The sequence below is a fragment of the Podarcis muralis genome, chromosome 2 (genome assembly GCF_964188315.1).
Source record: "Podarcis muralis chromosome 2, rPodMur119.hap1.1, whole genome shotgun sequence".
Classification (NCBI taxonomy): domain Eukaryota; kingdom Metazoa; phylum Chordata; class Lepidosauria; order Squamata; family Lacertidae; genus Podarcis; species Podarcis muralis.
Window position 1 is genome coordinate 88,219,057 of NC_135656.1, and position 15,959 is coordinate 88,235,015.

The 15,959-nt window shown below is 40.4% G+C and overlaps 1 protein-coding gene and 1 long non-coding RNA gene across 5 annotated transcripts in view; one reads left to right on the forward strand and one right to left on the reverse strand.

Annotated features, from left to right (window-relative positions):
* IFT122 (intraflagellar transport 122) overlaps positions 1–15,959 on the reverse strand; it is a 59,138-nt gene that overhangs the window by 25,876 nt on the left and 17,303 nt on the right. For all 4 annotated transcript variants that reach the window (XM_028719289.2, XM_028719290.2, XM_028719288.2 and 1 more), the window contains 6 exons: positions 15,181–15,383; positions 13,978–14,115; positions 12,957–13,121; positions 12,411–12,608; positions 8,142–8,282; positions 4,010–4,063 (listed from right to left, as the gene is read on the reverse strand). In XM_028719289.2, the coding sequence (XP_028575122.1) occupies positions 4,010–4,063; positions 8,142–8,282; positions 12,411–12,608; positions 12,957–13,121; positions 13,978–14,115; positions 15,181–15,383 (899 nt within the window). The remainder of the gene's footprint in view (positions 1–4,009; positions 4,064–8,141; positions 8,283–12,410; positions 12,609–12,956; positions 13,122–13,977; positions 14,116–15,180; positions 15,384–15,959) is intronic.
* Positions 752–12,652, forward strand: LOC144327019 (uncharacterized). Its single transcript, XR_013391994.1, has 2 exons — positions 752–890; positions 12,222–12,652. It is a non-coding gene; the product is annotated as an uncharacterized LOC144327019 (long non-coding RNA).

The window sequence follows — 15,959 nt, forward strand, 5'->3', positions numbered from 1 at the left end:
GAAGAACTTTCAAAGTCACTACAATGGAATAAAAATATCCTTCAATGGAATGGCTACATCTACAATGAACTTGCCAACATGTCTCCCCTCCCAGTGAAATAAATCTACGTATTCAGGAAGAACTAACCTTAATTGGTTGCCAGCTATTATTATCATTATCATTATCATATTATATTATCCCTGCCCAGCTGATGTGTGTTGTATTAGTGGAAATAAAACCACTTTCCTATCATGGAAAGATGCTTTCTTGGAGGAAATGAAGCTGACTTGCTTAGCAACTAAGCATTGTTTGTTTTAAACCAGGTTTCCTCATCTGCATGTAAAAATAAGCCAAGGATCTTTGGAACTGAAAGTTAACTCAGCAGAATTCCTCCTCTCAGCAGCAGAGAGGAAGGGTTATTGAGCAAGGCTCATGCCGACCACAGGCTCCCTGAGGCTTGTCCACTGAGCGATAAAGAATGGTCTAGCATCATGTTTGTAGTTGGTTTAAGATCTTGGTCTGTAAACTTACATTCCTCATTTTGGACAAACCATTTAATTGCAGTTTAATTAAACCAAAATGTTGGCACTGGGGAAGTAAGGAGGGAAGAAGCAAGGAAAGAAAGAGTGTGCAATCCTGTTGTTGGTTCCCAGGGATAAACTAGGGCAGCCAACAACAAAAATTACTTCATTCTGTCTACACTGGTAGAGTTTTGCCTGCTTTTTATGCCAAAGAAGCACATTGCCCACAGGTTTCCCAACATTATGTACTTTTACTGTGACTGGACGACCTAAAGAGAAAGCAAACAAACTCCAGAGAAGTGTTCCAGTGAGTGACCAAGCAAGTCTAGAATAAAATTCAGTCCACTTGTTCTGCACCTAAAGAGATATGCAAACACACCAAGTGGCATGTGAGTATATACTATTTTATTATATATGCTTGTTGCTCCCTGCTCCTCAAATGTGCAAAAAACTAGCCTAGCAATTTCAAACCACATGCAATTGCCCCACTTCAAGATCATAAAATCTAGCTGTACTAAAATTTATCAAATGGCTGCTGAAAGTTATGCTTATACCATCTGGATTAAAAAGAAAAATTAATCTGACAAGAACATAATGAAAAACAGGATTTGGCAAATGTTTCTCTCTAATTAGTGGCATGTTATCTATGAAAGGAAGGTTTAATGTTATAGCATGCATACAGAATGCCAAATTACAAAGGAACATAGGGTGCTGCCTTGTAACAAGTCAGACCATTGGTCTATCTAGCTTTCCAGTGTTCCAGGACAGGGACATTCCCAGCCCTACCAGGAAATGACAAGGACTATACCAGAGACCTTCTGTGTGTGAAGCAGGTGCTCTACCACTGAGCTACAGCTCTTCTCTCTAAACTACCCACATTAAGCTAAACATCAGTGCATATATAGCCACAGTGGACTTACATTCTGAAGCACAGGGAATTACAAGATAGGGACTAATCTGTCATCCATCTCATGGGGTATCTAACATGAGGCAGGAGAGCCCGTTTTTGCTTCCACCTCTCTCCAATTAATTTAGTGCGGAAGTCTTACAGCCCACCTTTTTTGTTGATTGTTGGTGTTTCAAATCAACAGAATAGCATCTTCTATTCTCTCCCTGCCTCCCAAGCTTTTCCTTCCTTAATGTAGCTTCCTCACGCATCTCAGGGATTTATCCTACAGGATACAGAATCTCCCCCCATGTATCTTAATGGTCTGTCTGACACCCAACCCTACAAAGAATACCCTCTACTGCATTTTATCTTTTGAATAATCTGCAAGTTCATTGCCAGAGGACTAAAACAAATCTCAAAGGATAAAGGGTGGGGACAAATTCTACAGATTCAGACTCATTTGAGAAGCCATTGCTCCACATCTCCCTTTACTTTAATGAGAGAAAGGCTAGATATATGCTCCAATGCAGAAGACTGGATATATTTGTCATTTCCTGCCCTGAAGGGTCTTTCACAGCACCCCAAATGAATTCTATCAATTCAGTTTCTTCTATCAAAAGCAGAGAAGTGAAACTGGCAATGGCTGCTCAACTGGAACTTGGGGTGGCGGTTGTAGCCCAGTGTGGCTGTGGCCCGCTCCTGGGGCCATCCACACTGGGGCGCCACCATTGGAGGACACCAGAGCCTCCCCCTGTGCCTTCACGGCTTAGCAGGACTTGCCCGTGAGAATGGGCCAATCAGAGGACAGCTGGGGGGCAGGCTTGCAAATACTGGCAGCAACCAGAACTTCCCAGCTCAATTCAGCTTCTGCTATCAAAAGTAGAGAAGTGAAATGGTCAAAGCTTTTTCACAACACTCTGAAAAGGGAGAGCACATAGCCTTCAAATGGAAAAAAACAAACCCACACCTAAAACAAAATTAGCTTGATAGAATGGGAGGAGGCAGATTTACTGTTTTATGAACCGTACAGCAGCAGAGCAACAAATTAAAATGGTGCTGGGAATCAGTAACATCAAGTATCTTTAGATACAACAAGCATCTAGATTCTACACAAAAAGGGGCGCTATAGGTGCTGTATCAAGAAGTATTAAAAACACTGTGGTTTTGGGAGGTTAGGATAATGCAGCATCTCTGCAAATGACATGAAATGTCTGAACCCGGCACATTTATGGAAGATAAATCCATCAGTGGCTATTGTCCATGCTAATTTAGTGGACCGTCCAAGTAAGAGGCAGCAGACCTTTGAAAACCAGTTGCTGGAGAGTTGATGCCCAGCTTGTGAGCTTCCTGGAATTGTCTGGGAAATAGGATGCTTGGCTGAAAGGAGCTTTGGTCTGAAGGAGCCAGCAGGGCTCTTCCCATGTGAAATGATTAATAAAATGTACCTCTACTGCATAAAACTGCAACTGAGTGGGAATTCTTTAAAGCACTATATGTGACCCTGGGACCCTGCTATCTCTCTTTTCACTGGATCTGCCACAAGCAAGTTAACATACTGCTGGGCATATACTGCTCTGACCTAGCTTCAAAATAAACCTAACACACTAACTGGGGACATTTACACAAGAAAGGTCTAAAATAGTTGCAACCATTTCGGTAGCCATTCTCAAACCTAGATGTGGCTATCCCCATTGCTACACACGAAAAGCGTAGTCTGCACAATTCAAGGTCCCTTGCCATTCATTTTCAGGCATGATAACTAACCCAGAGATCATGTACAACAACAGGACAGATGGCGGGCTGATTCAGTAACGCAAATACACTTTTGCTCTTTCATAGTTTGTAAAAAGAATGATAACTGTGGCATTCCTTCCTGCATCCAATGTCATCCATATCAGTAGTAAACTTCCTTTAAGCACCGTGATAAAACAAGGACATTTTTGCCACCAGTGGCTGCAGAGAGCAGATTGCATCCCTACACAAGAGACAGGAACCCCAATTAACATCTACATGAAGGATTCCCTTTAGACTTTTCATTGTAGACCCACATGTTTTACATTACTACGACATCCTACAGGAAGGTCAGAGTGGTGATAGATTTGCTTTTCCTTTAGATTCTTCTTAGTAATTATTCTATAATTAAAAAATCTATCAAGTCATGGGCTAGGAATTTGAGCAGGTTAAGAGCGCAACATGAAAGTTGCAAGCCCCAAATTTTACTCCCATCTGTCGCTGATTTGTCATGTGACCTTGGGCAAGTCACAGTACCTCTGTGCCAGTTGCCTGGTCTGGAAAATGGAGATAAAAATAATTACCTATCTCAAGAGGGTGATGTAAGACTTAATTAATTCCTATTTATAAAATACTTTGAAACAAGCCATAGGAATCTACAGCATTATAATTGAATATTCAAGCCATTCCCCATTTTTTCATTAAGTTTCTGTCATAAGAGTGGATCAAAGTCAATACATATCAATCATCATTCCAAATCAAAAATACTCAGCATTTTTTTTACTCTCAATAGATTCATTGTCCATTTAACATTCTGTTATGTGGATACTGCACCGAGTAAGCTTTTTCCTTAATTCACATTTTGCATCCCCCTATTTTTTCCTTTACCTCAATGCTGCTTATCAGTTCTAGATACTGAAGGTCTCGTACTCTGGTAAATGCCTATTGAAACAAAGAAAGAAAAATGCATCAGCAATGTCCTAATATTGTGTAGGCAAACAATCAACAGGTATAATATATTCCACATATACTTAGTTATGGTTACTTACTATGCATACTAGACAAAAATTGATTACTGTGTACCACAAGTGGCAGTGAATTAGATTACTATTTATACTTTTTGCATGAGCTAAATATGGAGATTTAAACAGAATATCCGATATGAACATAATGCATGCTGTGCAAAGCGTTGAGTTACACAGAGTCAGGTTGAGACAAGCATATTTTAAAAATGCAGCTCTGTAATAAACTTAGCCTCATGTGTATAGATACGATATTAATTCAGTGAAGGGGGAAATGTATTTGTGCAGTGTATAGCCTTTATTAAGAACGGGACCCCATGTGTCATGTACTCTTGGGATAAAACAACACACAAATCTGGCAGCAAAAAAAAGATGGAACTACCTTAGTCATTATCACTGAGGATAAATTATAACCAATCTATAATAAGCAGGTATCATTAAAAAAAATATGAATGTACAGCAATACTAAGATTGCATTGGCCAGAAACTGGAAAACAACAGGTCATACTTTAAAACAGGTCAGACCACTAATCTACTTTGTATTAAAAAGACAGAACTATTGTAGGATCTCTTGAATGCACTAATTAAGTATGGGCATAGTCATGGAAAGATAATTGGTCTAACACTTGATCCCAAATGCATTAACTGGAAGCAAGTACCACTGAAATCAATGGGAATTTCTTGTACTGACCACAATTCAATGGGGCCCAAGAATAAACACATTGTCAGAGCTTTCCTTCCAGTTTTTGTTGCAGGAGGGCAGAGAGCCAAACACCTATCCAGCCACTGCTATGGAACCGGGGGTGGGGAGGCAAAAATGAATAAATTAATACATTGCTGGGAATCCTAACAACACAGGCAGTTCCCGTTCACTGATCCTTTAGCTCACGGCTAAAGTTTAGGGATCAAGGTACAAGGCTACAATCCTTAGCCCAATTAACACTTGCCACTGAAGTCGACTGGCATCTTCCCTTGCTGTTTCTCTCCAGTTGAAGACAAATTACAGCAAGCTTTTATTGTATGTAGCTGCTTCCATGTTCAGGTTTGAACTGCTGCCCTTTGGTTACTTATCTTATATTACTGTCTTTAAAAAACTGTAATTTCTAAATATTGTAAGAAGCCATGAGTGGCACTTTTACACCATAAAGGTGAGATATTGCAAAATTCTTTGAGGCTCAACAACAGATGTTGAACACAGACAAGATGATGTTAATGCTTGTAACATGGATGCTCCTGGGGATATGATCTACTTGTGATTCGTGGAACACTGGTGGCGCTGCTGAATCAGGTGTGCAATTTGTGCAAGCACCTGCATCCAAACACAGTACAGGGGGAAATGTAGTAGCTATGGCTAGGAGGTTCCTTTGTCAGCTAATCTGAGACACCTCCTGCATCCCTTCCAAAGAGACTGGAATTAGCCACTGTCAGCCATGCCATTACAATAATGAGATTTGACCAGGGTTAAGCATGCTGCATGGGGCTTCCTTGAAAAATGTTTTTAAGGAAAAGTTGTTATCTTTCATCTTTATTATCTTTAATCTGTATGGGCTGCCTTGTGCGCTGTTATATGATATAGCATATAAATTAAGAGGAGAAAATTTCAATTAAAAAAAATCTCAAACCCTGTAGCATTTAATAATCTAATCTGTGACATTTAAGAATATAATCTCAACATACTAAATAAATCACAGCTATTTACATTTCTATAATCTGCTCGAATAAATGCAGAGATAGCTCCTCATTTATAGAGATATTTAATCTAAAACAAATATATTGTGCTTACACAAGGATAGTTGTGTCTCTCTCTTTTAATGTATTCTGGAAGCTGTTTTTCTTTGTGCTAATCTGTTCTAATACTTAGTGGACAGGTTACTTAACATCTTCAAGATGGTAAAAACAACCTCCCTTTAAACTACTAGATCTAATACCCTTTCTTTGACCAAGTAATAGGATAAAAATGCTTTAAGAAATTAGAAGCATAAATTGAGTTTTAGTCAGTGGTGGCTTTCTAGGAAACACTCCTGCTTGCACAAGGCAAGGCTCTTGTTTTTTATCAATTGTCCCCACAGTCCCCACCCCCCATTGAAAAAGCTGCTCTTGAGGGTCAGGGGAATCCTCTGGAACAGTACAGGATACGGTAAGGAGAGTTGCAGCAGGTGATGGTGCCATCAGTGAAAATCAGATGCCTCACCTCTAGGAACAGAAACATCTTTGCACAAAGCCACTATGGGACAAAATCTACTATTAATGAAAATTGTATCTAAACTGCGTATCGAAGCTCTGTGAAAATGATAATTAAGAAAGGACACACATTTAAGCAATACCTAGTCTTAATTTCCAGCGGGTGGCGCTGTGGGTTCAACCACAGAGTCTAGGGTGCTCAGTCCCTGCTCCTGCCAACCTAGCAGTTCGAAAGCACGTCAAAGTGCAAGTAGATAAATAAGTACTGCTCCGGCGGGAAGGTAAACGGCGTTTCCGTGCGCTGCTCTGGTTCGCCAGAAGCGGCTTAGTCATGCTGGCCACATGACCCGGAAGCTGTACGCCGGCTCCCTCAGCCAATAAAGCAAGATGAGCGCCGCAACCCCAGGGTCGGTCACGACTGGACCTAATGGTCAGGGGTCCCTTTACCTTTACCTAGTCTTAATTTCAAAACGATCCCCTTTATTTAATAGAAGGTTGCTGAAGCAGAAAGACAACTGATGAATAATGGTCCCAGGACATGGTCTGAAGGGACACACTACAGCAACCAAGTTGGAAGTGAAGTAGATCTGGTCAGTGCCGGAATGGGAGGTGATCTGGAAAGTCCATATACTCAACCTTGAATTCCATGACGGGACAGAAGTGGGCAATATATTTGATTAGCAAGTACATTTTCCCACGCTACATCAAAAATAACTTGAAAACAGGTCAAGTACAAATGTTAGGAAACACAATGTTACCTAGTCCTAATGGCAAGGGACTTTAAATTAGAAGGAGAAGAGAAAGAAAATGTGCTATCACTTATTAGGTTTGTTTACAATGTTAAGAGAGTGCATACTGTCTGGAACATGTGAAGTTTGTATACCGCCCCCCTCCCATAGACACACACAGGAGGGCATTTAAAAAGAGATGTTCAAAGCTTTTCTGAATGAGAGGGAAATAGAATAAATGTCCATATTCAAAGCTAAAGCAGTTCACAATGGAGAGAAGAAGACTGGCAAAGAAATTTGTAACTTTTTTAAAAGCAGGCTTATTACGTTACAGCAAAATAAATCTTTACTGCCACATAGTGGTCAACACAGCCAAGGATGGGTGAATATGGGTGATTTTTTTCTACCTATAGTGCAAAGTGCTGTTCTAATTAAACTTACATTTAAATCATTCCCTATCACTGGAATTGAGTTGGAATTTATAGATTCCTAATGCATTTAAAAGCCTGAGTAGCAAAATGTATGTGCTAATCCCTAGTCCATTAGATTTTCTGCATTCTGAACAGAAATACAGTGGTGCCTCGCAAGATGAAATTAATTCGTTCCGCGAGTTTTGTCGTCTTGCGATATTTTTCGTCTTGCGAAGCACGGTGTCGGGAAAGTTTTGGAAAAGCTTCAAAAATCACCAAAGTCTTTAAAAACCTCAAAAAAGGCTACCACACCGCGTTCTATGAGTTGCTCCTCGAAGTCAAGTCGCAACTGTATTAACGGTGTTAAGAAAAAGGAAACAAACTTGCAAGACGTTTCTGTCTTGCGAAGCAAGCCCATAGGGAAAATCGGCTTGCGAAGCAACTCAAAAAACCAAAAACCCTTTCGTCTAGCGAGTTTTTTGTCTTGCGAGGCATTCGTCTTGTGAGGTACCACTGTAGAAGAGAACAAATTACGTGTTTTCACCATGAATAATTTTTTTAAAGCACTCAGCTCACAGTTCCTAGTGATACAGCTGGGTATGTATGTACAATTAGTCTACTCTAACTGTATGCCAATACAAATTGCAGAAGGTTCAGATATGAAGCTGAAACACTTTACCTTTTTAGCAGTTTCAAATTCGAGTCCTTCTAAAGCCTCCATAGCCAGCTCTTTCCAATCTGTGTCAGTTACTCCTAAACAAGCAATCTTATAGGCTTCTTTGAACATTTTCCTTTCCAAGTATTGATACATGGGTGCTGACTGCAAATTGAAAAACCAAAGTAAAGCATTAAGATATTAGTGTGATTTCCTACACTTGATAAACTTCCTATCATATCACAGCGGCTATAACTGTAGTGCAAACCAAATTTTCTGCATTTCCCACTAAGATGCTATAAAGAAAATTTCAGACATGACAGAATACAAGAAAATAATGTAGCCCCAATAATGTAGCCGTAGTACCCCAATTTGGAAATCTGGATGTCTATCATTTGCTGGATCAGGAACTGAAAGACATGCATCCGATTCAAATGTCCTCTGGACTACAAACCAAATAACGAATATCTAAATGGCACTGCTTTCCATAGGTTTCATGTTTGAATGTGCATCTCCATCCACATTATGACAGAATTAATAACATATAAGTACCATTTTAAGTGTGATTATTTGGATCAGTGTTCTTTCTCTAAGAGCAGTATTCACTAAAGAAAGCTCTTTGACAGATGTTTACCAAGAATTCTGTACAAAACATTTCATGTGTAGGAAATTCCAAAACACATCCCCTGGCTAACTTGTTCTGTTGCCAAACTGCTCTTGCAGATAGCATTCTGTTTTCTCTCTGTCAAAGCAACAGAATGCAATTACTCTATCACCATTTACGGCAGCCTTTTAAATGTTTGAAAATTATTCCCGCTCCATGATCCCCTTTAAAATCCCTTTCCTTAAGGCTACATTTGCACCCATCTATAATTTAAAAGATGTTTTCAAGCAACTTCATTCTCCTTGTGCTAAAACAAATCCATTCTTTAGCTGCTGGTGGGAAATCCATGTTACAAAGCAAGCGTTAACGTTCTCTGTGCTAATAAATAAATTAAAATGCATTCAACGTTTTCTCCTGCCTCTTGTATTCTATGCTATTTCATCTGTGCTAAACTTTTCCATCTTCTCCAGAACAATAATTTAATTGTGAAATGCAAAACCCAACAGGATCCCATGTACACATCTACTTCTGTAATCATCTAGTTGAAAGAGTCCTCTATGGGTCTAACCAGTGCCAAACAACTGAATTTTCCCCATCCATTTCTGGTTGACAAGACTTCTTACTATTACAGCCCAAACGGTAAAGGGTCTGGTGGCACTTTAAATGCCAGCAAATATATTACACCATTTGCATTAGTGAAGTAGGTTCACATCATCAGATACATGAAGTTCTACCCCATATTATAGATATATATTAGGAGTGGGGACCCTTTTCAGCTCAAAGGTTGCATTGCCTCAGAGAGAACCTCCTAGGGGCCACATTCCAGGGGCGGATGGTGCCAGAGACAAAGATGGGTGGGACATCAGATGAGTATAGCAGGCTACATTTCAGCCATGCAAAAGTCATCCATCTAGCTATGCAGGAGACATTATTGCAACTCAAGGATTCATTCAAGCCAGGCACAGAGTAGGACCAGTGAGGGGTGTGGCCTGGGGCGTGTCCTAAGAACTTTGGATAGTCACATTTGGTCCCTAGGCCTGTGTTCCCCACCCCTGGCATACATGTATACTCTCTCACACACAGGCTGAAGTAGGATTCTGAGAAGTGAGGTAAGAAGAAATGCAGAAAAGGATCTAATTAACAGGGCTAATTCACATTCACAGTTCTTGATGACACAGACTTCTTACCATTACTAAGCCAACTAGCACATTAAGGGAGCAATGCTATGAACAAAGAACTAAGGGAAAGCAAGCCAGTGTAAATTAAGCCAATGTAAAGTTATACCGTATCCAAACTCAGCTAAGCAGCACGGCTGCGGCTGATCTGCCTATGTCTGGCAGAGGAAAAACAAGTCTTTAAACTAATGTTCCATGGCCATGTCTTGTGATTGAGCTAAGTGGCCTTAGGATTCAGCCTGGGTCCCCTCTCCCTGGTCTCACACCCACCAGGGCTCCAGAATGCCCCTTTTGCAGGACTTACACCAGACTTGGTTCTACCAAGCATGCGATACCTGCGTATATTCAGCTGAGCTAGGGTTGGAAACTTAACCCTGACTAAGCTGGAGCTCTGCTGCATCCTAAACTACTCATTCCAGTGGATCTTGTCATAGGATTGCCCCCTTAAGGCGCTAAAAATCCTTTGTCTCAGTTCAATCCACAAGTGACATTCCTGGACCTCTTAGCAGACTGTAATTCAGTAGTTTTACTTTGCAGTGTCTGTTTTAAGTTCCTTTTCTTCAGGATGACCACTTCAAGGGCATGCACATTGTCCCAGAATGCTGAAATGTTCCCCCACTGGCTTCTGAATATTGCCATTTCTGATGTCAGATTCATGTTGATTATTCTTTTGTGTTCAATTTTTCCCTTTGCGTAGAAACTTGCCTAAATGGCATTTGCAACAATGCTGGCAAAGGTCCAGTTTATGATCAGTCATGAACCTCACATCCTCCTCTGCATGTTTACCATCTTTTGTATTTGTTCTCTACACACAATTACGTGTAAATAGAATTTTTGCTGAACTTTACAGTACACTCAGTCAAGATTATTTTCATTTCTAATCCTATTCTCCTATCCTACACTCCAAAATAGATTGACAGAAAGCGAAGAAGTAATTGTGACAACTTTGTTGTCTGCTCTTATTCAAGTCATTATTTAAAAGGATGACCACCAGCTCCAAGCCAAAGCTCTATAAAACCCCCTCAGTTTCTCTTCCTTTAAATGTAAGCCAAGTGGAAAACAAGTGCATTCCAAAATCCTTTAATTTTAGGAGTGGCATTTACTAGATCTTTGATCATGTAAATACAAAACAGCTAAATTTAAACCCCAGTTCTGCATTCTTTCTGCTAATGTTAGTCAGTTGTGAATGGACACAAAGTGCAAAATCAAGCACAAATTCCACCACCATACTTTTAAAAATTTTAAACAATACAAAGAAAGACATTTCCAAAGTAGTCCCTAAAAACGTAACGGTCTGGTTTGTGTCTCGCCTTAATAAGTTGAGATGTGCATCTACCTCAGGCCTGCACACTTTGTTCTCATGTTACCCCTTTTCCTTCTTAGCATGCCACAATTAACTCAGGATTTTTTCAGTTAATTATTTCCCTTTTTGTTCAGATCAAGAAACTATGGTTGCCAGGATACAAACAAGCAAGGATCTTAACCCAACATCAAACCATGAGTTAAGACCATGACTTGTTTAAATTCTGGTAACCATAGTTTCCCTGCTGGAGGTAATGGATAACTATGATAAGCTGAAGACTTTGAGTTAATTGCAGTGCACCAAGGAGGACGAAAGGCATGGCACGAGGATGAAGTATATACTCACAAGGCTTAAGCATAGGTTTACTTATAAAATTGTAATAAATACATCTGAACTTGGCCATTAAGTGAACTATTCCTGTAATCCAACACTGTGCAAGCAACCTTCAATTTGCGCAACCAGATTTTCCTTTCCTCTCTTCCCAATACCTGCAGTCCCCACAAACTTCTAGAGCAGACTTTGGGGGTGCACAGAGGGTTGCAATGGGGAGAAATGGAAATCCTGTTGCGGAGCTCTGTTCTGCTGGTAGACTGACACCACCAGCTTTTACTCATTATATTAAATACTTCAGTGGCTCTATTGCTAGTACTTTCCATCATGTCCAAACAATTGTTTTGTTGAGAACACGGTTTTCTTAGGGACAAATCACATTTGCTGTTGATCTAAAATGTTTTGAACAAACAACTGGTACGTGAAGAAGTCACAAGCAAGAATGTGTAGGAGAATAACTGGCATTTGGCTGGAACTTCACCAAAGCGAAAGAAAAAACAGAGAGAACAAAGTTACCTATAACTATAGTAATAGGAGAAACAGCAGCATTAAAGTGAGAGCATGCCATGGAATAATATGTAATTGCAGTTGGTAAAGCCAATTTTTACTAGGAGTTTTCTTGTCTACCTGATTTCATTCTGCATTGTTGTGTCAAATGATTAACACAATAAACTTTCACCTACCTCTCACAGGACAGTGAAAACTATCCCTTTCTCCTCCAAGCACAAAACTACAGACATTATTCATGAAAGGAAGGCCAAAAAGCTGGTGGAGAAATATTTTAAAACTCTATTGGACAGAAAGTAGACATGTTTCAGGAGCACTTAAGATAATGCTGACATCAGCAACAAAAAGAATTAATGAACAAGATTAAAGATTACCTGGGGAACTTCAACAGCAGTCATGGAAAAAACATGGAGACAGAAAATTTTGGAACCATTGTATCCCACAACGAAGCCCTGAAGTTTCTGCTGATGGACAGGAAAGTTACTAGCTTTGATGTTGAGATATCCACCACCAGAGAAACAGAGCATGTCCTCACACTGTGTGTTCCAAGCCACGCTGTTAGCATTGGGTTCCTAGAGGATGATCAAACAACATGCAATACAAAAAAATGAATGGTCTTCATTTATGGTACATGATCATGCTTGAGGAAGACTTGGCAGGTCAACTTGGACTTCCTACAGGGCCACTATTGATCTGCTGGCCAGAGGTCCCCCACCCTCTTTTTAAGTAGATAACAACTCCTAATAGCTATCCAAGCAGTCTCACTAAGGCTCCTTTCTCATCCTTTTGGGAAACTTTTCTCTAAGATACAGGGTGACAAAGGAGCAGCATGATAGAGCTATTCTCTGATTTAGCTCTTTGTGATCATGTGGATAGTGCTAGACAAAGGGAGGGAAGGGATGGAGTTTCCAAATGTTTACCTGAAAGAGCAACTCTTTGGTGTTAATATCATACACTAGACAGGTGTCATTTTCATCAACCACTGCCAGCTTGTTTCGAGATGCACTCATATCCAAGCAGCGCACAGCTGTGGATTGTTTCAGCAAGACAATTGCAAAAGGATTGTCTACAAATATCTTTAGAATCTGGATGTGATTAAATTCAGAGAGTTAATAAAATACTTCTTAAAAGCAATACTATTTTTATTTGTCAGTCTCATGCACTGGAGAATAAAAACTCAGGAGAATAATTAGTCTAACAAATTTAAAGCAGACTGTTCGCTTTTGCCCAAATTACTTCCTTGATTATAAATAATAAAAATAAAAACATGAGGCAAGATGATGGCTAGGTTTAGGGTCACAAGAATCAGAAACAAAAATTAACTCCACACTTTGATTCTTCTTCCCCAAAAAAATTTAATATTTAATATAAAAGCAGAAACCGCTTCCTGGGGGGGGGGGGGCATTAGTTTCCCAACAGGTGGGTCACTGTTGCAAAGTGGCAGGAAGGTTGATGTGGTGGAAACATACCTTGGAGCCAATCTGGCACAGTGCAACTGCACCCTGCCAATATCCCTGCCACTTTGCCTCTTCCCCTCTCCCCACTGGTAAGCAACAGCAACCAGCTTACCAGGAAGCTAGTGTAGTAACTTCATCCAAAACAGTAAGCTGCAAGTAGTCTATGTTGCTCTCTACAGCACTTTACGGAAGTACGTACTTTTCCCTAACTTATTGCAAACCAGTTACTTGCAACTCATTTTCCATTAAAGGAAAGAAATGGCGAAGGAAGCTTTTGAGTAACTGCTGCTTTCTGTGAACATGTAATTCTTGGTAACCATCAAATACAGAACGTGCAAAAAACTTGTCACTTAAAGAGCAGCCAAAGACACTAAGAAGCAAATATGCAATTTTAGCCTATTGACTGGGCCCTTTAGCATCTAAATCATCTCCTTAATGAGTACAAATTTCACAAAGTCCTATGAACTTAATCACAAAAGGTCACCTGGCCATTCTTTAGCCCCACTAAAAGTCCTTCTCGGCCTGGAGGTCCACCAATTACTTTTATGTACCGAATGAGAGACTCCATCAGCCACTCTCTTTCTTTAACACCACTGAATGAGAGGCACTGGAGCCTTTTCTCCTAAAAGAGGGAAGAACATGTTACATTCTCATTTAAGTAATTCTCATATCTCTCAGCCTAACAGTGCTGTACACATGCCAGGCCTTTTTCATGCTAGGCAGTCAAGGTACAGATATCAGTCTGATTTTCAACTCATCAACCACTTACATTGCAACAGGTGAGGAAAGTTTTACACAGGGGGATAGTGAGGGGGGCCTTAGTCCCAGGCGCATGAATTTGAGGGGGCGCAAACCAAGCACGCCTCCCTGGGATCCCCATCCCACCCTGCCTGCCTCCAGGGGTCTCTAAGCCCCAGAGCCTGGCCTCATCACCATGTTCCCCTTGTTGAATGGCTGCCCGGCCAGCGTCGGGGGAATTTGCCTGCCAAGGGCCACATCAGCCAGCCGGGCTCCTCACTGGGTGGGTGAGCAAGTGACAAGGTGTGGCCCCGCTTGGCTCTGGTGGCGAGAGCTGGGCTGGTGTGGAGGACTCCATGAACCCTCTGCATCCCAGACACCAGCAAACCACGCAACAACACTGGTTTTACAGTATCTACAATTCTTCAAGGATCCTTCATTAGAAATGTTTACAACCACAGATTATAATCTAATTATTCAAGACTGCATCAAAGCAGGACAGAAGCCTCAGGAGAGACAAAAAGAACAGCCAGACAGCATTTAAAGGATAGCCACAGATTATTTTACTACTAGATTGTTGCATTGAGTGTCTGCAGCAAACCATTTTAGTGTCTCTAAGAAAGCAAGGACAGATGATTTACTGGCAACATTTTATTAACATTCTGATAGCAACCAAATAAAAGGGATAATATTGCTATGCTTAAAGAAGGGAGGGAATCTAACCCCCAATAAAATATTGATGTTTCTTCTAAATGCCGCATTTTGGGCAAGCCATGTATGTATAACATCTGGAGTGGGACAGGTGGAAAAAAATATACACGGCTCATCTCGCAGCCATCTCTGAAGTAAACTAGCTCATTATGGATGACTTCTGCCCAAGAAACCTTTATTAGAAAAAAATATTTCAATATGTGTATAGTTCATTTTAAAGTATATATTTATTAATTACCTGGCATAAAATAATGTGCTCAGAACACACAACCAATAAGTTGCATTCGAACTTTTTTGCTATCTTTTCCTTCACACGATAATGCATGTCAGAAGAATCATCAGAATATAGTTCATAAATCTGGATTTTCTCTGGCAACTGGATTGCTAATCTGTTTTTGTATATCGCAATTTTCTTGACAAGCTCTCTGTTTTTAATGCGAACTGGAACAAAAGAAAAGAAAATAGTAAACTGATTTGCAGGGTTAAGTTAAAGTGCCTTAAATCCTATTACAGCATCTATTTAGATTCATACAACACACACCTGTCTGGTGCCAATTAGAAGCCACTTATTACTAGTACTCATTCTTTTTACTGGCTTAAAAAGATGTCACTAATGTGACACTTGTAGGCACCACTGTGCCCACTAGTATTCCTATGGTGCCCATGAAAGGTTTCAATAACTATCTCCTCAAAACTCCACCATCAATGAGAAACTGCTTCCTTTTCCTGCTCTGTTTCTGGGTGCAATGAATCAGCCTGTTTGAATGCACATCCTTAGAAATGTCCACATTTCATAATAGATGCTAGGATTGGACATCTACCCTCTCATCAGTTCCAAACAAAGGAGAGGTGCAAAGAGCTTTTCTTTGTGAACAAGTGCCGTGGTAGCTAATATAAGCGTCTTTTCCCCAATGTTGCAATGGATGGGCGGTTTGGGGGCAGGAATATGCCCACACACAGGGCCGGATTTAGGTTAGATGAGGCCCTAAGCTACTGAAGGTAATGGGGCCGTTTATA